Source organism: Sphaerodactylus townsendi, linkage group LG06, assembly GCF_021028975.2.
Source record: "Sphaerodactylus townsendi isolate TG3544 linkage group LG06, MPM_Stown_v2.3, whole genome shotgun sequence".
NCBI lineage: Eukaryota > Metazoa > Chordata > Lepidosauria > Squamata > Sphaerodactylidae > Sphaerodactylus > Sphaerodactylus townsendi.
The window spans coordinates 40545098-40571346 of record NC_059430.1 but is presented as its reverse complement, the minus strand read 5'-3'; the positions used below and the strand labels follow the sequence as shown (position 1 = coordinate 40571346).

At 40.1% G+C, this 26249-nt stretch overlaps 1 protein-coding gene across 6 annotated transcripts in view; it reads right to left on the bottom strand.

The window, feature by feature from the left end:
* The window catches only part of TNRC6B (trinucleotide repeat containing adaptor 6B), a 154138-nt gene that overhangs the window by 62240 nt on the left and 65649 nt on the right, over window positions 1-26249 (bottom strand). For 5 of the 6 annotated variants that reach the window (XM_048501035.1, XM_048501031.1, XM_048501033.1 and 2 more), the window contains 3 exons: window positions 15040-15127; window positions 9686-9707; window positions 1700-2044 (listed from right to left, as the gene is read on the bottom strand). In XM_048501035.1, coding sequence (XP_048356992.1) covers window positions 1700-2044; window positions 9686-9707; window positions 15040-15127 — 455 coding nt within the window. Of the gene's footprint in view, window positions 1-1699; window positions 2045-9685; window positions 9708-15039; window positions 15695-26249 lie in introns of those variants that run through there. The other variant, XM_048501034.1, reaches the window with a different exon arrangement.

Sequence of the window (26249 nt, the reverse complement as noted above, 5' to 3'; positions counted from 1 at the left end):
CAGATGGGTTACCACCTGAGATAAGACAGTAAAAGTTATTATTGCCAAAAAGAGCATGTTTGAGGGGGAAGACTTGGCCAAGACCTGTTTCTCTGAATAGTAGAAAATTTGTGTCACTCAGCAACTATTTTTCCCATATCGCAAAAAATCAACAACCAAAGTAATTAGTTGGCAGCTAAATTTGTACATATTTTTCTATCATCAGCTGGTTTCCACTGAAGGCAAACAGTGTTGTCGTGGAAACATCCATTAGTACAATCCCTGAAGAGACTAGTACTTAGAAGAAACTCATCTACAAATATAAATGCAGTGGTCCATCATATGAGAATTCTTCATGAACAATATAAAATAAGTTATTTTTATATGCAGGCAAACATGTACTGAATTTTAAGGCTATAACTGCTGTCATATATTGTTATGTGATTATGGCTACAATCCTAAAAACACTTTCCTAAGAGAAGGCCCATTGAATGAAACGGGACTTCCCCTGAGGAGACCTGCTTAAGATTACGCTCTGAGTGCAAAGTTGTACAAACTTGCCTGGGAATAAGCACCACAGAAGAAAGTGGGGCTGGCTTCTGAGCAGATAAGACAGAATAGTTAGAATCTGAATTTAGGGTCAGTCTATACAGCAAAGCTCAGTTGAGGCATAATACAAAATGGTTTACTTTAACTAGGGTAAGTTTGTAAAACTGGACACTCAGGCAATCAAGCCAAATCAGCATGTTTTGCCTTGACAAATGCAGGCTTCATTGCCATTGCTACCTCACAAAGATCCACTTCACATTGTAACCTGAACAATAAAGGCACCCCCATAAAACAAAATAGGATTAAGCCAGGATATCTACATTCATCGTGTAGATGACACAAACACAGCACTAGAAGAAAGGCTATTTATGGGGGTATGTCAGACAAATATGTCAGACCTGCTGGTGAAAGTACAACAGAGGGAGACAGGTGAGTCGGCCTGGGGAAAGTGTTCCAAAGTTTTGATGCCACAATGGAGAAGGCTCTTGCTCGAGTTTCCACCTGTTTAGTCTCAGACAGTGGGGGCAACTGAAGCACCCTCCTGCCCTGCTCTGGATCAGGTCTGATGAGTCTGCTGTGGCTTTGCCAGTTCAGGCAACCCAGCCCTCCACCTGGACTGGTAAGCCTGCAGTGGTCTTGCCTGTCCAGACACCTCCCCACACCCTGCTCCCAACCTGGCCCGGTGAGCTCATTGTGGGGTCTCCAATCCTGACAGCCACTTCACTGTGGGCTCGCCAATCCAGTCACCCACCCACCTCCTGCTTCTGATCTGGCCTGGCAAGCTCACTGAGGGGGTCTCCATTTTCAGCAGCCCCTCCCCCCCATCCACTACTGATTTGTCCTGGACAGCCCAGCCTCCCCTCCCCACTGGGCCCATCTACTCCATGTCCCACTGATGTCAAATCTGGCCCTCGTAAGAAATGAGTTCAATGCCCCTGGCTTAAACCATAGTTGAGTGAGAAATCTGAACCAAGCCCCATTCAGTTCTCAAAGTAGGAAAATAGCCAATGCTTTCAATATCCTTGTAATAATGGACTAAGTCAAAAGAATTATACAACAGCCTATACGTATTATTTTACTAGCTATAATTAGAATAGTGAAGTAAAACTATTTAAAAAAGAAATTAGACTGATATTTTGTCATGTTTTCTTTCCAACTAAAGCTTTCATACCGGTTGCAGTCCCACTGTCACACGGCAGCAGCACTCCCGTCACTGGTTGTGCGTTGTTTGGATTTGCTCCAGGTGCTGGAGAAGGAGGCGGCCCTACTCCACTCCCAAGGAGCATACAGGATGGCGGAGGGGGCTGCCCACGTTTCAGTAACACTTTGTGGTCCTGCTGGCAACGGAATCGCGGCGGCACCTCCCGAGGCATGTAGCGGGCGGCGCTTGGCGGTTGACCGTTCGGCACTGCCACCCTTTTGGCATTGTTGCCACCGTTGACTGGTGGCGATGGAGAGCTGCCAATTGGGCTGGCAGTCACTGGTTGGCTTAAACTTGGTTTTGTCGCTTCGGGCACTAAAACAAATACAAAAAAAAGAGGAAAGGTGTTCTGAGTTGATAAACAACTGTCTAAATAATAACTACTGACCAAACTACATAGATTAGTATTACTTAGTGTATTGTCTTTCCAACATTATGTATGACTTTTTTCCATTTCAACAATAAACCATTACTTCACCATTAAAATGTGCTAGAAGTACAAAGAAAAAGGCACCACTCCTTAGTGAGTTCAAAAAGGCACAGGGCATTTATCTATATCAAGGGGAAAAAATGTTAATCTTATACTAGTACCAACCAAAGTGAAACAAAGATGGTTATAACCACCATCCATGACCCAATGGTATTTAATCCACAAGAGTTCTTAGATAATCTTCCGTAAAGGTGTCTGGAAAAAGTAAAGGTTGTGACTGCAGAGAGCTTTCTTGCAGAGCCCCCAACATCAATCTGTGTAGATCACAGAACTTCTATTAATCTCCGGCAGTTTAAGCCAGTGGGAAGCAGGTTGGTGTTCTATCACATGGCATGGTCAAGACAGAAATAAAAGCATAGTGTGCCCAGCCATGCCTATAGGGTGTTATAGAGCAACTCAATCTCTTCTAGTATCTTCTATCATAGCAACAAAGAAGACAAAAACAAAGGAAGAAATTAAAGCTTGATAAAGAAACATCAAGAAAGGGAGAGATTAGAATTAATGGGACGTTCAGTTGATTGCCTTTGGTAAGAATCACATTTAGGCAGGAAGCTTCTACAGAAGTCTGGGTTTATGCTGAAATTGCTATCATGGGTGTTCATACACATGCAGCCGTTAAGTTTTTGTGGGGTTTTATCTTATGTAGAATGAGATGTCATTTCTGGTTATCACAGTCATTATGTATTTGTTACTGGAATTATCATATTATAATGGTCAAAATATTTTCTGTCATTTATCAGAGATAGGTACATTAGGTCAGGGGAACTTGAAATACAACCTTGAATATTCGTATCAACTCTTCAGACTTAGTATTCAAAGGATAAACTGTATGCCAACAAAAAATACCAGAAGACCTCACTTAGTTCAGCCAATAAAACAAACTGAGAAAAAAATAGGAGGCACAAATGTCTAGAGATATAAAACAGAACTTTCTTCAAACACAACAGAAGAAAATACACCAACCAGATAAGTATTAGGACTATTTGATGACAAGAGAGTTGCAGGAGTATTGAAAGAAAGCCCAGAAAATTGCAGAAACACTAAATAATGTATTTGCATTAGTCTTTAACACATAAGGCATGGGTCAAATTCTAATATCTGAGCTAGTGTTTTATAAGAGTACATCTGATCAACTATGCCAAATAGATAATCTGTTGGATGAAGCTGCAAATTTGACAAGTTAAAATATAACAATGATAACAGCTATCACTGCCATGAGTTCTTAAATCACCAATAAAATCAACCTTCATGCTAAAAGGTTAGAGATTTATCAACACATGCTCCCAGGAGAAAAGATACAGGAAATTCCAATCTGTGATCCAAGCTTATTTCATTAACTGGAACTGTTAATAAAATCTTGCCTTAACAAACCTTTGAGAGATTTAAATAGAAATTACTTTCAAAGTGCTTTTGACTAGCAACTGGTTCACACATTCATATCCATCACTCATAGCAATATCAAGTGATGACTCTTGTGCGCCATCAATTAACATTTTCATACCACACAAAGTTAACTGAAACACAAAACATTTCAGTGCAGCCATTTTACTTGGCTGCAAGCCATCAAATGTAAAATGTTCATCAGAGATGTACACGTGTGTGTGATCTAAAATCTTTAAAACACTAGCAGGTAGAGCAATTTTTACAATGGGGGTAAACAAGCAATGGAATGCCTCCTTTGACGCTTAACAGGAATTAGCAACAGTTCACTTGTTCATAGCATGGAGTCAGAGATAGTTATATTATCAAATGATGCTACGTTACTCAGGAAGGTACAATGTCAGAATGTCTTTAAAAAGTTCACAGAGGGTGGCTGTTGTGGGTTTTTCAGACTGTGTGGCTGTGGCCTGACAGTTTTTGCTCCTAATGTTTTGCCTGCAACTAGGGCTGGCAACATGAGAGGTATGTCACAGAGATATGTGTTTCTCTCCGTGGTACAGTGTGGAGTGATTGTATGAGGGGTATATACTTTGTCCTCCTAACAGGGAGGTGAGGCACATTTGCCTGTGCCTGGTCAGAGTTCACTTGAAGTTACTTTGCATTCACATCTGGTTATCATTTGGTTAGATGCCAGCCATAAATGCATGTGAAATGTTAAAAGCAAAAACTACCAGACCATGGCCATACAGCCCAGAAGACTCACAACAATCAATAGTCAAGATACCAACCACCCCAAAATCCTAGTCACACAGAGAGTGACTAGTTGAAACTGCCTATAAGTACCCAGTAAGAACATCTTAGGTCATGGTATTAAGCTGACTGCTATAATCAGCTGAATTAAAGAGCAATTTCCACACATGATTTAAGAAAGGAACAAAAATACACCTCAAGAATTAATATAATATAAAAATATATTATATTGTAATGATGCTCTGAATTTATCCGAAGCCTGAAATAAAGTGAAAGATTGACACCCATCTTCCTATTTAATTCTCTGCAGAAGACATAGGTCTCCTGGATTCAAGAACTGAAATAATAGTGACAACTATGCTAAGCCAAAATTTGTGGATCCTTGTCTATGTGAATTATATTCCAAAGTTCACACAGCGTTTATATTTTATTCTAAAATCTCGTGAACAGTCAAAACTGTCACAAAATGTATCTAAAAGATAGGAAAGCAAATCAATACATATAAATTACAAGACACATGTCAGTTGAAAATTAGCATGGTATAGTGGTTAAGAGTAAGTTGACTAATCTGGAGAACCAGATTTGACTCCCCACTCCTCCACCTGAGTGGTGGACTTTAATCTGGTGAACTGCATTTGGTTCCCTGCTCCTACACACAAAACCTGCTCAGTGACCCTGGGCTGGTCACAGTTCTTCAGAACTTTCTCATCCCCACCTATCTCACAAGGTGTCTGTTGTGGGGAGAGGAAGGGAGGGAGTTTGTAAGCTGTTTTGAGTCTCCTTACAGGAGTAAAGGTGGGGTATAAATCAAACTCTTCTTTTTAAGATACAAATATATTATAGCAAAGGAGGGCCTGCGCATAAAGACATTTCAGTGTGGACTAGGAATCCAGCAAAGCAGGTATAAAAGTAAACCTCAGATGGTACATTAAATACATTCATTTTGCATTATTACATAACTTTCTTTTAGCCAATTAACAGACCCCATTAATTCCCAAACTTAAATATGGGGCTGCTTTCCTACCTTTGGGGTACCCATAATTCAAATAAAAATGTACACTTTCAACTAGCAGAAGTATATTTTGAGCTTGGTAAAGTGATACTGTACCATTGCCTCCAATATTAGGAATATGGTATTTATCTGTCAAGATCCTATTATTTAGAAATCTTTTCATCTCCAGACACAGACTACGTTAGAACAAGGCCTCTTTGAATCTTGTTTTTGTCTGTACATAATAATTGTAACACCACCTATTTATTAGAGAGGCCTCCTGAGTACTCCTAAATACACTTAGGCCAACCTTCCATGTGCATATTTACATATGCGCATGGGAATGCATACAAGTGCACACAATTTTGCAATCTGAGAGTTGCACTTAATGGCTTGGATCCTATAAGTTCTAATAGGGAATGAGCTTCCTCTTCCAGTAGCACTTCTATTTGATTGCAAACCACTGATTTGCACCCATGGAAGTGTTAACAGAAGAGGAAATACACTGTAGAGTAGAGGGTCATATATAATGACTGAAACTTATTCATAGAATCCAAGCCAGTATATTTGGGCTTAGACCATAAATGATTATGTGCTGCAATATTTTTTTTTGTATTGTTGAAGGCTTTCACAGCCAGAATCACTACTAGGATGTTGTAGGTTTTCTGGGTCATATGGCTGTGTTCCAGTAGTATTTTCTCCTGACTTTTCACCTGCATATGTGGCTGGCATCCTCTGAAGATGCAAGCCACAGATGCAGGGGAAATGTCAGGAGAAAATACTACTCGGAAAACCCACAACATTCTATTGTTTTTTGTTTTTAGGGGCCACTCTTTGGGGTTTTTTCAACCCCTATGAAATTTGCTCCTGACCTCCAGTTAGTTTTCTGTCCATGTTCTTCTCATGCAGTGCTACGTCATATTGCAAGAGCAGAAAGTTGAACTTACCTGTAACTGTTGTTCATCAAGTGTCTTCTGTGCAGACATGCACGGGACTATGCAGGTGCAGGCCAGCCGCAGACAACTGACTAGAAGGCTTTTAGGAGCTTTAGAGCATTTGGAAAACTTCCCCCACCATCTGGAGCTAAGAGCAGGCTGGTTTCCTGGCCAAATGGTCATGTGACAGATGCAGGGAGAGTGCTCTTCCCTCAGTTCTCCCTTCGCTGTCATGGAAGAGCACAAATAGTGCAAATTACAGCCTACAACGTGAAAAGGAGGGAGGGATACATGCCTGCACAGAAGACACTTGATGAACAACAGTTACAGGAAAGTGCAACTTTGTTTTCATTATCATGTCTTCAGTGCAGTCCCACATGGGAGAGTAGCAAGCTCACTTACCATGGAGGTGGAGGTGGGTTCGTCACCGAAACAGCGACTGTAAAACTGCTGTCCCAACAGCATCTCTTCTGGAATCCACATTGATTGAGTTGTGATGGAGGAATGTGGACTGAGTGGACTAGGTAGCCGCTTTGCAGATATCCTGAAGGTCGACCATGGCAAGGAAAGCAACTGAAGAGGTTTGGACCCGAATGGAATGGCCCTTAGTGTAAACTGGACATAAGCCAAACCAACTGCAGAGATTAACCACCTAGAAATGGTCTGCCAGGAAGCAGCTTTCCCCTTTTTAGGTCCTCTAAACAAAACAATTTTTGTTTTGTCTAAATGAACTTGTACATATTAAATCAAAAGGAGTGCCCTGAAATTGAGTGAGTGGAATGACTACTCAGATGACTTAGAATTTGCGTGAAAAAACAGATGAAGCAATGTCCTGAGACATGTGAAACTGGGAAACTACCTCAGATCTAAATTTCAAGCCAGGATGTAGCACTACCTTTTTGGAGTGGAACCTGGTGAAAGGGGCAGCAACCATGGAGTTGATAACTCACCCACTCTTCTAGCTGAGGTGATAGTGACCAGAAAAGCAACTATGCAAGATAAGAAAGACAATTCAGACACTGCCAGTGGTTCAAAGGGTTTTTGCATCATTTGTGATAAAACCAAGGATAAACTCCAAACAGGAAGAGTGGGTTTAACATAGGGAAAAGATCAGTCAAACCTTTTAAAAATTTCTTGGAATCAGAGGCTGAAAACATAGTGAGAGAATCAACCGAATATGAAATACAGAGATGGCAGCCAGGTGGACTAACAGAACTAGGGGATAGACCATACTTTTTAAACCATTACAAATAATGAAAAATACCATGTAATATCAAGAAAGGAAAAAGTGTCAGGAAGCAGACCATTGGACTGAGTCCACTGCACAAAACATGCCCACTTCGCAGCATAAGACCTGCATGTGGAAGGTTTGCATGATACTATTAAGACATCTGAGCCCTTATCAAGACCCTGACCTATGAATGAATTAGCTATGCTGTTAGGTGTAGGGAGGGGACACTACGATGCAGAAGGGACCCCATCTTTATATGAGCCTCTTTCATTGTAAGTACTCTGAAAACTGCTTGAGATAGTCTGAGTAGTGCGGGAAACCAAAATCTTTTTTGCCAATACGGAACCATGAGAATCCCTGCTGAATGTTCAGATGCCAATTTCACTATGGTCTTGTGGAATAGAGAAAAAGAAAGGCATAATAGAGGCCCTGTGACCAATGGAAAACTGGGAGTACCCTAAAGTTTTTAATTTCTTATTCACAGGAGAAGAATGAGACCTAGAACGGTAACGAGATGAGCACCCTGGTGATCATGGAACAGGGTGTGGGGAATGGCAGAGAAATTCAGATCCTTCCAATTTGATCTTAGAAGTTTTCTAGTGTTTTAGTAGAAGTTTTACTGGAAGATGCCAACAGCTATTTCCTTGATTAAGGGGAGGATACTGGACCTGTATCAGTGCCATATAACACACTCATTATCAGATCCAACTGAGCATAGTCAATTTCCAGAGCTTTCAAAATCCAGATGGGTTGCTCTGAGTAAAGCTTGAGGTCTTCTGTTGCAAGACCAGTGCAGAGTCTCCAACAATGTCCTCTGAAGAAGGCCTCAATGTGTCCTCAAACTCTCCTTTCGTCATCAGGCTGTAGATGTGACAAAGCAGTCACAGCCTCCTCAAGCCTCAACGTTGAAGGAAGTTTGTTAGCTGACTTCGAAGGGTGGTGGGACACAGTGTGACGTGACAGAGTATGTCCCAGTGAGCCCGTGGAGGCATATACATCCCTGAACAGCAACCACATGAAGACTGAAGGGGAGGGGACTGGAAAGTCTGCAGTGGAAATGATGAGTGAGGAGACAATCTCTTTCTCTGATCCAAAGGAGGTAAAATACCTGCACAAATATTACTCTCTGAGGAATGTTAGAAGATCCTCCATGGAGGGGAGGAGAAGGTGTCCTTGGATGACCGGACTCTTTCTGACAGCAGTCAAAATCTCTGGAGACAAAGACATTCTATGTCAAGGGGAGTGGACGCTTCAATGACGAGAAATGCTCAGACTCCGACCTCAACTGTGATAAGGCTTCTGCTTAGGAGGGGACATAGATGGTCAATGTTGAGACTTTTTACCTCAAATCTTGGCAGCAAGGAGATGATGGTGGCCGATGTTGAGAGGAACAGCTGGCTGATGAATCAGGGAATCAGACTGTGGATGTGACAGTGACTGGTCTCAACATCAAGGAGATAACAGCTCAGACTGAGAAGTATTCTTTTTAGCCTTTTTAACAGGAGATTCAGAAGTTGCCCGTTTGGCCACTAAAGCGGACTCAGAAGTTGGATCAGATGGAACCATCGGGAATGAGAAACCTTTAAGGATTTCTTCATGGGAGAATCCATTAAAGTGAAGGATTTTCCCCACAAGTCAGTCTTAAGGCTGGAGGCATACTCACGTCTGCCCTTTTGGAGTAAAATGGGCACATCTTGGAGACATGAGTTTCACTGAGACAAAGGAGACATTCATTATCATCATTCTGAGCCATCTTTGTTCCACAATTTAAGCATTTATTGAATAACACCATATTGACAAAGAAGTTGAAAAGAGAAAGAAAAATTCTGAGGTAAATGAAGTGCTCAGCTAAGGTAAATAAAGTGCTCTTTTTGTGGCCACAAAGAGAGAACTGTGGGAGGACCGTTCTCCCACGTTCCTCACATGACTATTTGAGTGGGAAATTAGACTGCTCTCAGCTCTAGACAGGGTAGGGGGCGCTCCAAGCACTCTGAAGCTTCTAGAAGTCTTCTAGTCATTTCTCCACAGCCAGCCTGGACCTGCGCAGTCCCACGTGGGACTGCACTGAAGACACAACAATGAACAAACTTTTCCCTAATAAGGGTAGAGAAATTTTAAGAAGGCCTACTCAAGGGCCAAGGTAAGTTGTTATAATTGCAGAAAAAAGAAAGTTTCTTACCTTTGGTTTTTTGATCTGTGACCTGTAAGTTAAATAATAAGAAAAATAAAAGAGATGAAGAGTTCTTATGGTTAAGTTTAGCCTATTTTCAAGGTGAGATTATTCATATACTAAAAGTTAACTGTTTAGGCATATGCAAATTTAAACTAATTTATTCTTACAGGATGATGACAAAAACATAGAGGCCCATCCCTCCTTCTGCTCAATTCAAACCATGGATTGGAGGATTAGGAGTATGCTGGAAGCTCATGCATGTCCTTGTCTCTTCTCATTTTCAGACTCCCTCCATCATTTCCACATCACAGGCAACTATATTAACATTAATGTCCAAACCACAGTTTGAAAAAGGTTTGCAAACCATGGTTTGTATAGCACCAGTGATATTTTATGTAGTTTAGTCACAGGAAACAAGGCGATGAAGGAAGAAATTAGAATATAAGGAGAGGAGAATCATGCAAGCTTTTCCTGGTCATCCAAGCCATGGTTTAGACTCGTGTTGTCTCAACCAGGCCAGCACTGTCCACTGCAGAATACTTTCCCCATGCTGCTAGTGCTCAGCCACTCCCAGTGAGGTAGTCCAACCTCTGACCCAAAGTTCAGCATATGCATAGTTATTTAAATAGGTTCTTGAAGGAGGACTGCATCTATTATGGTTAATCAGGGACAATCCCAATTGGCACAGAATGCAGTATCTTCCTAATGTTCATTCCCTCAGAAAAGGGAATCATAAGAAATTCAGCTTCTGAGTATACAGAGTGTGCAATAATTTTATTTTTAAAAAAGCTCTGCAAATCAGAACTGCATTGTAAAACTATTTTTTCATATGAACTGAAATAAAAGTTGGCATCAGTAGGCTGAAATTTTTATTCAAACTACTGACAACTGCAGGCACAGATGAATTGGAACTGAACTTAAATGCCTAAGTCTGCACTATTATTATGTAAGATTTCCAATTACTGTATAGACAAATGTAAAGATCCCCTGACACTCCATGTTTTGGAACCTATATAATTCAGAATTTATCAGGCACAAGCATTTCAACATAATAAAGTGAAATTCCTAAGATCACCATGTGTCATGCTTCTGAATACCTCTTAAAAGAATTTGCTTTTAAGTTCCTAATTCTAGTTGGTGCAGAGTTGCAGATCTATAATAATAAAAGTACAATGTGAATTTACTGTTTGTACCAACCAAACCAAATCACTTATGCACAATTAGAGCACACAAAGAAACGATCCTCCCTTCTTCCAACTGCACAAAACAGTTGAATTCACTATTGCGTGTGAAATACGATGTTCCCTAACATCAATGATGAGTGCATTTATTCACAAAGGCCTGGAAGAGTTAACAAAAGCCCACTAGTTTTGTCAGTGATCATTTGAAATAGGCTACAGATTCCAATCTAAAGCAGCATGTAAGCAACACTCAAAAAGTTACAAGGAGACTAGCAATCCAGATCCAAGCATAACCCATTCAAAAGGCCACACCAAACACAATCATGAATATGTTCCAGTCAAGTTCCTAGTCCCAAATGCCTCAATCAGAAGGTTTATCTGGTTTCTGCTTGGTTCATTCCAGGGTACCCCTTTCAGGGAGGGAGAAAAACAATAGATCAGGACATTAGATAAGGCAGCTGTTCTCTAACTATGAGTTAGGATTCAAAACTGGGTCACATCTGTCTTGTATGCAGGCTGTGAGGGCAAGAGGGATAAGAAGGAACAGTTGAGGTTTAAGAAGACACTGGAAGGCTCAATGGCAAATTTGACTCAATGGCAAATTTGAGTTTGCCTCTCCAAAATGTCAGAAATGCCCACAAAATACAACCTTTGCTAAGTAACCTATACATTTATAAATACGAAACATGAGAAGTCCAACAACCCTTTTCTGTATTAACTAAAGAGATTCCTGTATTCCAATTTGGAAAGGGAAAAATTACTGTGGAGTCACTTTACAAGTCAATCATGGAAAGTACAGAAAGTTCAGGAACTGCTTAGTTTGGGAAAGGGGGGGGGGGTACAAAATGTCCTAATCTTACAAATGTTCCAGTGGCTAATCCGGGGCCACAGGAAAGAGAAAACTCTGTGACTGCTCCTGAGCATCACAGCTTTCCCTCTCTCCCAGACAGCTCTAAACTACCAAGTATAGGGGACTCTGAAGAATTATGACTTATTCTGAAGTGCCTACCCTGGGAGCAATATGAGAGAGAGGGTTTAACAGCAAGATAATTTTTCTCTCTGGTATTATCAGAATTCAGGGCCATCCAATGAAATTGACTGTCAGTAGATTCAGGATGGATGAAAAAAGTCTTCACACAATTCACGATGAACAGTAAATTCACTACCATGAGGTGTCTGCCATGGGCTGAGAAGACTTTTAAACGGAGGTTTGAAAAATTTGTGAAAGCCAGATGTTGATAGAATTATTTGCCACAATAGTTAAATGTCACCTATGTCAATGAAATCCAGGTACTCAGGATAAACAACGATGACTACTGCTGTCAGCCTTATTTCAGAATTTCCTGGATACATCTAACTTGCCATGGTCAGGGAAAAATATGACACACTAGCGGGCCCGGCCACGCTTCGCTGTGGCTGAGGGCAGTGAGGTCTGAAAGGAAGGGAGGAGGAAGGGGAGAGGCGTAACGGGTGTGTCGGACTGTTTGGGTAGGAGCGGTCTTTCTTCCTCTCCCTGTGAGTTTTAGAGCTGTTGGTGTGGCTGAGAGTACCTCCGCGTTCCCCAGCAAGGGCCGGCTTGGTTGTTCCTTACGCCCCTCCGTGCAAGCGGGTTGCAACCGTCAGTCCACGCAGGGAAGCTATGAGGGAAGCGAGAGACTGCGGACCTCCCTATTTAAATTAACTGCTCTTCCCGCCTGGGAGGACGCAGCCACTCGCTCCCTTACTTTTCTGGGTGGACACAGTCTGTGGCTTCGCTGCAGCTCACTGTGGGGAGGTAGGCAGGGAAGGGAGGAAGAAGGGGAGAGGCGTACTGGCTTTTCCAAATGGCTCAGCTTGGAACGCTCCTCCTTCCTGTCTTGGTGTGTTTCTGGGGGATTCCGGCGGCAGGCAGGTTCACCTGGCATGAGCGCGCACGCTGCTGAGAAGGCGGCCAAGCCACGCCCCCTGGCATGGCGGCCCCTCATTGGGGAAATGTGCCTTTTACCAGGCTCCGGTGTGACCTGTGAGCCTGGTGAAGATCCAAAAACCTGCCCACAATGGGAAGCCACATGGTGTCCAAATTTGGGGGCAATCCGTCCAGCCGTTTCCACGTTAGGGCATGAGGAACAAACGCACGGTTAGCTTTTTATATATATAGACTAGAGAGAACCTTGATCTAATTCAGTAAGGCCTTTACACTCTCATTAAAGGAATAAGTGTATTCACAAACGCACAGCAAAAGCTGTAACTATATATCATACTTGCTCCCAAACATTATAGATGCTATGATGGCAGCTAGATATTTGATCTCTGTCATCTGTGACAATGGAAAATGCTGAATGTGAAGAACTACAAGATAAAATACACAAGGGAAGTCTGAAACCTGTGCCACAGCCTTACAACACAGTGGCTGTAATTGTAACTATTTATGAACCACTGTGCTGTGTGATATAGTGCAAATCACCCCAAATGGATTGCAAATTTTGTAAAGAAATCTGATAAGCAGAGATGCTCTTCTGCCCTATGAATTTGTTCTAATAAGCTCCACTATATTGTGCCAGGCTGTTATATCTGCATTTCTTATTATTAGGGCTGAGGATCTATTAAGAACTATTATTCAATCGTTTTAATTCAGGAGAACAAGAAGTTATTCCTCTTTGATGAATCTGCAGAAACTTGGCCTTTCTCTTTGATTCACATGAAGATACTTTCTGAAGAAAGCCTTAACACCAGTAAAGAACAATAATTATATTAAGAACTTTCCTTTATTTTGGTCTTTTTGCTGATCATCACTTTTCTCTGTTGACTTGACAAGACACACAAACTAAATCTCCCCCATATATTCTCTATACATTTTAGCATAACAAGCAGTAAAAACATTGTAATACAGCATTAATTTACATCTGAGAATGAAATGTAAACTGAAAGAACAATGCCTAAAATTAACATGACCCTGCCAATCTACAGAATTTGTCTTTATAATGTACAATGCCCCCTGGAAACATTTATAGAAATACTGACCTGTTGATGAAACATGTCAACTTCCCCCACACTTGGCAACTTTTAAATATCATTGAATAATATGACTTTGTTAAACAGTAACCTGTTTTTTCCCCATGCAGAATTCTTAAATGTCACTTAGTTGTTGAATCTTTCTGAAGAGCTGCTTGAAATAGTAATATGCTGTTATGCTGGTAAGTTACAACACAGTAACAGCAATAAAAGGATTTTGAACCAACCTGAAACTAGTGGGCATCTGTGTTGCACATGTTTCACCATATTTTCTGTGGCTCTTATAAAATGATATGTCAACACAAAGGACAAAGCTACTATGTAACAAACTGAGAATTTCAACATTTTTGTGCAAATATATTATTCTTGAAACAAATAGCCTTTCCTTCCCCTTCCCTTTGATTTCTGATATCTCTGAATATAATAATAGTATCCTAAATCTACCCATAATATTTTAATGTATAAAATAAATTACATTATATATAAAATAAATATTAGCTCAATTGAAATATTCACAATACTTAAACTTTCCAAGCAGACTAATTTTATTAAAGTTATTTTACTAAGAATCCCAATTTTTTTCAAAATACATTTTTATGGACAAGATGACAATTTCTATATTTGCATTTATGAATGAATGATATAAACCACTAACTCCTGGTTCTCTGCCACAGCAGCTTGGGAACTCATCCAAAAGGGTTATCCTAATGTACTCAATGAAGGAAATGATGACCAGTACAAAGCCTTCAATGTTTATAAATGTAGGTGGCATCCTAGGAGCAAGCACAATCCTTAGATTGTTCTTTGTAAGCTCAATTTAATTTGTTATTTACCTGCATGCCCAAGAAAAGCAGGAATTGCTTCCAAATTAGTGCTCAAGTGGGAAACTAGGCAGAATGAACTACTTGCAAGTGCAACTGGATCTGAACTGACCCAGGTTTAAAATGGCTGATAGAACTGAATGTACAATTCAGTATACTTTTCCTATTCCAGCGTCCAAGAGCTAGCAGGTCCTTTTGACTAGCAGAGAAGAAAGCGGACGTGTACATGCAGCATCATGGGGGAGGTAAGGTAGCAAGCACTAGCAAAGTAACAGAAGTATCAAGCAGATCACCTGCTGAAGTACTGGCTGATGCTTGTACTATTCAACATCAACAAATGAATGTGGCAGTCAAACATCTGGCCTACCTTCTGAGTAGATTCTTTCTTCTTCTTATCCTCTTTCTTTCTTTTCTTGTCTTCCATTAACTGTTCTTCCTTTTCTTGCTCCTTCTCTCTATTAAAAGTTCAAAATACAAAATTATATACTCCAAAGCACATGTTCTAGCCCACCCAAAAGACATGACACCAGATAAATTATATTCTGTAAAACACCAAACAACATTTTAATTGCAGGATTATCCACTGAGAACTGAAATCAAACTATGACCCTATTTTTGAATGTACTGTACTTAAAAAAGTGGCCCCAATCACAGAAACCAAAATCCAAAGAAACGACCAGCACAGAGGACTGGGAGCTCAGGCAGCTGGAGGTTTCTCTTTTATGTTGACATCTCATCAGTGCTATCAGATGAAGATGCAAAACACTTTTGAAACATGGATGCTCTTCATCCTTTCAGTTTCTGAAACTATATCTTGACTAAAATTTGGGAAACCAATATATCAATACTTCAAAGTATCCCTACCTTAGATACCTCATCTTAGATACCTCATCTCTACCTTAGACACTGAAGAATGCTTTTTAAAGCTACAGTATACTTCACCAAAACATAGCTTAGAATTCAGAACACACCGTTCAAGGTCCAAGGTTCAATCCTGTTGTAGTGTAAGTCATATTCTGTATTTTGCTACTTTTACATCTGACTGATTACGTTCCGAGACTTGCTGCAAGCAAGTATGAGCTGATTTGCGTGCTAGGCAATTTACAATGCTATTTAAGGACAAGGATATATAATGCTTGCCATTATGTAAAACATAATGCTTGCCACTATGTAAAATAGCCAGGACCCAAGATGAAGGCTTGGATCTAGAGATGCATTTGCAAATCCAGCAGATGCTGATTTCCCCCATGTTCTCCTTCCCTTGGCATCCCTTTTGACCTCCACAAAGATGATTCCTGGGATTATGGATCCATGCATACAAACTGCCATGAGGGTTGGGAGTATGTGTGGTAAGGGTGTCCCTTCTAAGTGCCCATCTGTTGGTAGAAGATGGAGAAGGGGCTACTTTATTCCCTTCCACTGTAATCACTATAGCCGACTGACTTCTAAGACTGTTTGCACACACAGGTTTCACAGCCCCAGGAATCATCTTTCTGGAGATAAAAAATGACTACTGCAGAGAGTCAACGCAGAGAAAATCCACATTCCTTCTGCTGACCTTGAACCCAAGCCCTAGTAGTTTAAATAAGAACAACCTCCATGAATTAAACACCTTTTTAGCTCTAAGAGAAACACTTACACTGTAATGCCTTGAGTATCTTACATAACACCCAGACATTTAAAAAGTGTGATCAAATGATAAAGTGGCTGATTATAAATTTAAAATGATTAATCATAGCTGAACACCAAAACTTCTCATCTGCCAACCCTAACTTGCCCCTCTGCAGTTAGTTTCATCGTCTTGCAGTTCTGACCTAACTCACCTGCTGCTGGAAGAATACACCAAAGCCACCACTTATCTCAGTGTGGAGATTAGTAACTTTATAGCAGTAAATATTATATCTAGCTTCACAATGGTAACTGCCTCGGATACACCAGAACATATTAAGAAATTACAAATACCTTTCATTCAAATCACTCACTCAATTGCACTCACTCACTCACTTTTTGTTGCCAGCTCCTAAAGTTGTGTACTATTATTTTTTATGACCAATCAAAATATCACAAAAAAGAGTGGTGGAGGCTTTGGAATTCTCTAAAACCCTTCATCAGAATGAATTCCATATGGCTATTCAAAATCTCTGCTCATCTATTTCTGGATCTAAGCAATACAAAGAAAAGCTTGAAATATTTATGTATCAAACACATTCAAAATAAACTGTCTCTTCGGTTTCAGAGGTTCTGTTACTATTTTCTGCCTGTGACTAAAAATCATTCATTTCATAGTAACCACAGAACATTTACATGGAACACACCAATTATATAGGAACAGAATGCATTTCCTGACTCTGTTGCTGGGACTTCGACAAGAAGTGTAGAGATGTAAAGTTTCTAGAAATTTGAAGCCACAGAGAAAAACATTTTTCAAGAAGTTCAAGAAAAAAATGGAAATGCAATAGTTACTTTTCTATCAAACCTAATTTCCTTCTACTGGCGCTGATGCAAAGGCCCTTACATCAGCTCCAAAGGGGGCCATGCAGGAGTGCAACATCCAGGTACTGTGGAAGGCTCATGGCTGGTGCTCCTGTAGCACAAGAGCCTGCACCAGAATTGGATAAGGTGTCCTGGTGGCAGTCCTGGGGGTGGAGTTGCCTTTAGTTGGGTTCCAGTGCCCTTTCAGCCCAAGCACATCCTCTTCTCTGGGCACAGACTTATGCCACCAAAAAAGATGGTGTAAGAAATCAGCCTTAATAAGGCTTTTTGCTGGCTGACAAGTTTCTTTTTTCAGCAGCTATATGGCTAAACACCTCTTTGGAGGCAGTGTGCTGGTACCATTGCAGATCTACTCCCCTATTTTTGGATTGGGTTGCCTGCTGCTCAAGTCTGAGAGCTTAATGTTAGAAAAGACTCTTTAATTAGTCAGCACAGAAGAGAAATTTTGTGTGGGGAGCACAGAAGGATCCCAACATTTGCCCCATGCAATCTGAAAGAAAAGCTTCACTATCACCATGAAGAAATAACAACACTCGTGTATAGGTTGTTATAGGCTGATGATCATGAGAATGCACAGAAAGGAGGTAATGTGTAATGAGGGAACACCATATGAATTTTCCAAGAATCCCTCCCTTTTTATCTGAGTAACTAAAGCTACAGAAATTCTCTCTGAGATGAACAAATATCACAGGACTGCTGTGAAAATAAAGATCAGATGCTGTCAATTCAAGTGAATTTTCCATGGGGGCTTTCACCTTGCCAGTATAGCCTGATGAGGTCAGAAAGACTTAGTTCCCACATTTCTGTCTTCTTCAGAATGTGCAAAACAGTAATGTTCAAGAGCACATTAAAAAACAACATTAGAACTGTAGTAAAAGAGAACAGCCAAAGATGGTGGCCCCATTTATAGTAGAACTGTAGTCTACTGCAATAATTACCTGCTTTCATTCCACTGCCTCATAATTGTAACCCACTTTCTGTATTTTTTACATACTTTGTTGTTTGTTGTTCAGATTGTTCTCTAATTCTGCAGTCTTTGTCCTACTGCACTGATCATCAGTTGACTGTGTTGTTTTATATCCTGTAATCTGCCTGGAGTCTCAGCATGAAAGGTAGGGTATAAAGAAAGAAAGAAAATAAATAAACAAAAAGGAGCCCTGTGCTAGAAGCCAAGTTTTGAGCCACTTCCATAACTTCTCAGGTCATAGGATGTCTGAGTTTGCAGGGCAGACTTTGTGCTTGACCTTAAAGCTAAAAAAATTAAGATCAAGTTGCAAGTAATTAAAGATACTGATTCACAAGGAAGTAGCCAGATTTCCCTGGGGGCCAGGACAAATCCCCTGTCAATAGCTCCTCTTTGGCTTCCTGAGGGCTCATCAAAATTCAGGTCATGATAAACAATCCAGGTTTACTGAACAATAACCTGATTCCCAGGACCATTCAACTATCAGCCTTACAATGCAAAGTCCTCTGGAAACCTGATCACCTGGCCTTTGTAAACTGAAGAAGACACTGGTCAGGTCTGCCACTTAGGCCGCCTCACCATTTACTGATGAATCATCTACTTCCTTCTCTTCCAATTCTGAATGCAGACATCCTACATCCCTTCTCCTGTTAACTGTTTAAAGGACCCCAAATACTGTCAACTGGATTTCATACCAATAGTAAATGCCCAGGGAAAAACAGCATCAAAACAGCAGCCCAACAAGGGAAATTAGGATCAATCTGATCCTCAAGCATTGCTCCTCTATCACTGACATCACTGGAGAAAGACTCCCTTCTTCTTGCTCCCCCTTGCTACTTCAGAACCTCTTCAATTGAATTGGACTGCAGGTAACATATGAAAAATTTGGCCCAGATCTGCCTTTTAAACATCTCTCTCTTCTTTCTCCCCACATTCAATCCCTTCACTGAAATACTGCTGAGAACCAGCAACTCTTGCCCTTCAATCCCCCCTGGGGTAGCTGCTGCCTAGCTCTCCCACCACCTTGGGCTGCTGTGGCTTGTCAAGTCCTGCGGGTAAGTGGCTTGGGGGGGGGGGTGTGTGCGCGCTGCTGGGGCGTTGGAGGCCTGGGCCCTGGATATGTGGAATCTACCAATTGTTAAAATCTTTTATTTTCTTTGTCACATGCAAAGACAGGAAATTCTACTTATATACTGGAGACCCAGCGAGTATGTCCATGTTTTTGAACTAGTGCTGCAGAGATGGAAATGTGCCCAGCAATCTAATTTCACAGTATTTATCTGCCAATATAGTCTTGGTGGGAAGGCACAACAGAAGAGGAACTTTAAACTGATCCACTGGGCAAGGCCAGACAGCTTGCAACCTAATTAGTATAGTCCCTATTTAAGCCTCTCAGCTCATTTGTTTTAAAGAATACTCAACATTTTGTATTCTTACCATAATTCAGAGTTCCTATTCAAACAGGCAAGTCTGGCTACTTTTTCCTCTGTAAATGCAGCCGGGGATGGGGGAGATGGTAAATTTCCTAAAGCTATAGATCAGTTTCGCTGAGAAAGTAACCCCAAAAAGGAATCTTAATGACAGATAGATAACAAAAGAGAGAATCTATTTTATTCGCTACAACTTGCATACTTGTCCAGTTCTCAATGCAGAAATCTTGTACATACACTCATAACTGCTAAACAAAGAATAATCAATGCAAAAGGACATACCTGCCAAACTTTACATTTAAAATTATGAAAAACTGAAAGAAAACATGTGCAAGCTTGAAATCAGATGTAATTATGTGGCTTACTGTATGTTACAGTCAACTCCAATGAACCAATTGCTATTAATGTTATACCATCCACGACTGAAAAGCAGAGGCATCACTTCTTTCAAGCATGAAAGGGAAATTATATAATAACATAAAGACATATATTATAACAAAAAGAAATAAAACTAAAAAGGAAAGTGAACTGCACAAGACATCCACTGTAGTATATATCTAAAGTACAAGCACACATGCTTATTTGAGTAACTCCATATCAGGATTCCAACTTTGAATTCTAAAAATGCTGTACCCTAAAGCCATCTTGCAATTTGTAGGTGCGGATAGTAAGGCTACTAAGATTCTGAAGGGAATATGCTACAGATAAGTAGGAAAGTAAAGTACCTGACAATTTTATGAAATAATCATTTAATCTGCTAAAACAAAGAGGACAGACAGAAGGTTTAAGAGGAATCTGCAGATTACATGCAGGACAGTGTACAAGAGATCTGAATAAATCGTCCTGAGACTGGAGCCCACACCACAAAACAGCTAGCATTGCAGCCTTGTTCATTAGCTCACAAGATTTCACTTTATCCCATACACATGCACACAACGCCTGTCATGTGAATACACTACATTTGTGGGTAGAGTGTGTGTGTTTTGGCATTTTCCAGTACATTCAAACTGTAATATAAACAAATTAAGCTGCAAACCACTGGCTCTCTGAAACACAGCCCTGACCAGCAAGTAAAAATCCAATGCAAAATTAAAACTTTAATATTTGTTTTATAAAGCAGCACACAGTAAAGGCAGAAATAAGAGTGACGAATTTCTGAGAAACAAATGATTTGAGGTTTTAAGCATCAACTACTTCCTACGGAACTCTGGCCAACTGGATCTTTTCTCTATCCCAAACTAAAAATTGTTTTTGCTTGGCTTAATTATTAAAATGGGTATAATTTCTAAAAGTTGGTTTCTACACAAGAGCTTTATAAAGGTTATCCATAAACACATATTTGCAAAACAGAACTTAATTTTATTAAAAAATAGCATAATTCCATGCATATTTACTCAGAACTTCAAGTGTTCTTTAAAATTACCTCTATTGGTGAGCATGGTACTAACACAGTAACAGTGAAAGGACAGGGTAGTGATTTAAAGATAGCATCTTGTGTGGTAGAAGCAATAAAAGTTGAATGATTTCAGGGAAACAGTTCTGGCTATTGCTGACAGCCAAGCTGTCACAATGGAAAGCCTAACTGAAAAACGACTAAAGTACGAACCACAATTTTCACTGGGGGAGGAGGGGACAGAGAACAAGAGACATATTTTCTCCAAGTTTTACATGGTCAGTAAGGAATATAGAAAAAAGGGGAATAAGGAAGAACGTACTAAAATGTACAATGCTAAATCTTGGTGACCGGGAACAGACTGGATAGTGACATTGTTTACACACAGAAGGAAATATGTTATTAATTTCTTTATGACTTTTTATCTTACCTTATACAAACGTCACTAGGCGGCTCACAATAAAATCAGAATAATGTAACATGCCAACAGATATCATAAATAAAACAGTGACAATAAAACATGGCAATAAAAACATAATAAAAATAAAACACCTACTCTTTCTCACCCCCACCCCTGAAGTATCAGAAAGACAACTTACTGGATGGGACTGAATGATAAAATGGTAGAGTTCATCAATATATGGCAAGTATGGTAAAGCTAGAACGAGGAAAAGCAAGAGGCAACTGAATAGGTTAGGGAAGGAGACAAGAAAAGGCTGGTGGTTATTAGAAAGGAGACATAGAGACAAAAGGCAGGAGAGAATACAGTGAGAGGTCATGAAGAAATTAGCCAAGGACAAGGTAGCCAGCTCATGAAGTGAGAAGTCAAGAGTGAAAAGCAAAGGAAAAGGGAGAGTTGGAAGAGGAGGATGTAATAGATCAAAGCTGAAACTATAAATGACCAAAGTAAAGTTCTGAGTGGAGAGCTAGGATGAAGAGAGTGATAGTGCATATCTTAATAGTACATCAGAAAAGGATTCTTAGAATTGGGGCAATTATGGATGTACAGCTGGGGAACCTGCAAGGGCTTGCAGAGCCAATCTCTTGGTCTTTTAAATGATATTTATATGGATATAACAATTCAGAAGATGTTACTACTAATCTTCCTTGTAACAGTCAGTACTAAAAGTAGGTGACAACCAAAGCCCAAAAATAATTATTCATAATTCACATAGCTAAAAACAGACAATATTCATTAAGTCAAAGCCCATTCAAGTTGTTCCATAAGCACTTTTAAGGCTGTTTAACATGCTTTGGCAGAAGATCTAAAGAACAGTAACCTGATTCACCATTTCCTTGAGTTTATTCTGATAGGCTACCCGAAAAGCGATTTCTGGACTTGTGAATGTGGTCCTGATGGTCAACACCAGCTGAAATTTCTGGATCATCTTGAAGGACTGCCCCATGTAGGATGAGTTACAGTTGTCTAGCCTCAATGTTACCGCAGCATGGATCAGTGCTGCCAAATCAGATGTCCATATAGACATCTTAGTTTTCAGTGCACAAAGTATAGATGTATAATTAAAATTAAAAATATGAAGAGAAGCCTTAATGCTAATTTTTCAAACCATATTAACATAGATGTTCAAAAAAACAAACCAAAATTAGACATGAACTCGTCTAAACCAGGACATGCACAGAAATTCTGCCATACTGTCCTTCATTTATAACCAAAGTACTCCCTGTTCTTCCAACAGATGTACATTTATATATAGGCATACTTTATACAATTTTGCCTATCTTGTAATTAATATCTTTTAACATAAGCAACCTATGTGACACGTAACAGTGTACATACATTTTTAATACAGTTTCTAATAAGGAAGCAGGAATGTTATACATTTTTTTATATTAGCTGGTTCAATAAAAGTGATTGGCACACTTGCTCTGCATAGCCTTGGATCCAAAGATCTGAATTACCAGTAACACATGCCCAAGGGAGCTTTGGATTTGTGTTTCTCAGCTTCCCAGACTATGATTTCTGCTTCCTTTCAATACCTTAGAAAGCTCACAAAAGTAAACCACTGTAGTGAACTAATTTTAAATACTATGCCAAACAGTAATTATACATTGCATTCACTGTGTTTGTATGTCTTGTCCATTAGATAAACTATCAGTGACGGATGTATAATCACAGATTACAGAACTACACTTATAATTAGCACTGCTCTGTACAGTTCATATATGCCTTTTCACTTGAAGAAAGCAGAACTGACAAATGGGTACTCACCTACCCTCAGTCCCTAGAGACAGGAAGTAGGTTGTTCCTTCTATCTGCAATGGGAAGGGAGTGTCCACCAACCTCAGTTCTTTTTCCTGCCTCAACCCAATAGCAGGGCAAAGAAAGCTGAAAAAAGACCAGGCAAGACGCTACCAATATCAATTAACTGGCAGATCAGAGTTACTGTGGAGATACAGGCTCACGCATCTGCTTCATTCTGTTCACATAGGGATTGGAAGGCCATTCTGGATATCAAGTTTCTCAGGAAGTTCATGCAGCACAGGAAATTCAAATACGAACCCTAAGGGTACCAATCCTTCCTTCTCATAGGAGCTTCCCCCTAAGGGGACCAACATTGGCTGTTCAGGACTAGGCCCTTCAGTCTGGCTTCAGCACCACACATATTCAACAAATTAATGATGGCTCTATAAGTTAGTCTCTGAGGGGAAAAATCATATTCATTCCTAGATGATCTTCTGAGATTATCCTGTTCCAGAACAAAGGTTTGCAAAGACATTGGTATGACCACTCACTGCATACAGGCAAACACCTTCCTCAGCAGCCACCAGAAGAGTCATGTGGTATCTGTTCTCCACCCAGGACAGTCACATATTCAACCCAAGGCATGCTCTTCCTCCCACCCAAGCAAGGATTATGCAAGTGGTTAAGCAAATCCAGTCGACACACTCGGCTGGCCCAATGCTCTTAACACAACTTCTCATACTATCTGAACCAACACTTTGCCACTGTGCACACACACTATTACTTCTTCACCCAAAATACATCACAGTGAAGCATCACCTAAGAGTAGTGATAAACTGGAAACTGACACAGAACCTCTCATTTGAACAAAAAAAAATTCAATGAGAGGGGAAGTCTATCCACAACACCCTAATCAGATAATCTATTTTGGGGCTTACCATTCAATAATAAAAGGAAGTGTCCAAGAAATGCACAGACGGAAGAGGCCTAAAAGCAGTTGCCTATACTCTGATTAGATATGGAGTGTGTTTCTTCCCTTGGGATACTGCCGATAGCTACACATCATGCAAAAAAAAAAAAAAGATTGGCTGTTTAATTGTCACATTCAAAAGCATTCGCTCCCCTTCTTTTAGTTCTGCCTGCCTAACAACCACACATGTTGCTCACATACAGAGCCAGGGAAGTAGAAGAGATTAAAACAGGACATAACAGAAGTTGAATTATGTGAATGACTGCTGCAAGCACAATTGAAAGTATATCCTCTCATAACTGAGGGTAGCAAAAGAGAAAGAATCTATAAATATGAAAAAAGAAGCATGTCAAAGTTATTCTGAACTATAGCAACACTGCCAAACTGGAAGATTTGCATCAACTAATTATAATATAATGGAGATACTCACAGAAAGCCAAAGTAGGTTTATGAAGTTGGCTAGAAACAACATTTAAGAGAACTGTTCAGAAAATTCCTGATTTCAGATAATCTACTTCAGTCTCCCTGAAGACAGAAGGCATCTTATCAATCTGCCAGAGGCACCTTCTTCCACACTTCATTAAGTGAAAGGAACACTGGCTAATGAAAACTAAATTACAATATTACACAGGCATTCAATGTGTACTTGCAGGATTTTGTACTTTATTTCAGTATTATGTATAATAGTCTTCCATAATAGCTTAAGAATAAGCAAGTAGGTTTTTATTGGAATGCACTTAAAATAGCTTTATCTTTCTCTTACTAGCACTGCAGTTTGTATACTGCTTAACAATTTTTATGTTTACATTTTAATACACCATTCAGACAGGTTTTAAATGGAATCGACCACCCAGGAAAAGTTGAAGGTAGCAGGAAAAGGAGACCCAACATGAAATGGACTGACTCAATAAAGAAAGTCACACTGCTCAGTTTATAAGTCTAAGAAGGCCTGACAATGATAGGACATTCTGGAAACCATTAATTCTTAGGGTCTTCATAAACAGGAAGTGATGTGATGGCACTTAACACACACACACATCATCCAGTGACTGAATACTAACGATTTATTATACTTTTAAACAACCACTGGTTATTTCCCCATGAAAGGTCCGTCTCCTCTGAGCAGTTGGAGGACATCTTGTGGGTGATTCCAATCAAGAAGGCAGAAACAATTCTTTCTCCTTTCTGTTGGCCATGGAATCGTCTCCCTCCCCCTTCTCAGTTCAGGACTCTCCAAAAAGCAGTAAACTAAATAACTTAAACACAACATTAACTATTCAACTGAATACGTTAAAGGTCACAAAACCGTTAATGCATAGGCAGAAAGGAATGAACAATAACTAACAGATTAAATAGGTTGAATGACAGGTAAAGTAAGTTAAGGTTACAGTAGATTAGATAAAGTTAAGATGATGAAGGAGATTTGAGTGACCTTTTCTGATAGTCCTGATTTTAGGAGGGTGAACCTCTCAATTTCCATTCGATTAGCTTCATTTGCCTTGATCTGGATGGTAAACTAGTTCTTGCTAAAGCACGTCATAATGCTGGGGAATCTCCAGTGGCTATTGGATTGCCATCAGTTGTAGGGTGGAAAGCCTCAGACATAGGACCCAATAGGGACTGATTGCTGTTACCTACACCGGTAGATCCATTATCCTTCTCGGAAGCTTTGGAAGAACCAGCAATGGCATAAACACTTAGAAAAGCCCCCAAAGTAACAGGGATGTTAAGGTATCTGTTGCTTCTGTGTGTGGATGGAAAAAATCAAGTGAAATAATAAGTCATCTGGAAATTGAACTGAGAAGCAAATAGGTCCACTGTTGGATTGCCCAGATCTTGAGTTTCTAATTTTCCTCTTAGATCTCATGGTGGTTGAGCCAGTCCACTTGGGAGTTGTATACTCCCCTCACATTTTCTGCTTGAAACAAAAGGAGGTTCTATCTCTGTCCAGGAAAGGATTTTTACTGCTTCTGTGTAGGACTAATGAGCAGGATCCCCCTTAGTGGTTGAAATCAGCCTTTTGGGCAATGTTCTCTCTATATTAATATATAGGTCCTTTTGATTGAAGGTCAGGAAGTCAAAATGTACTGCTCTCATCTCCAATGTGATGATGGGAAAGGTGGC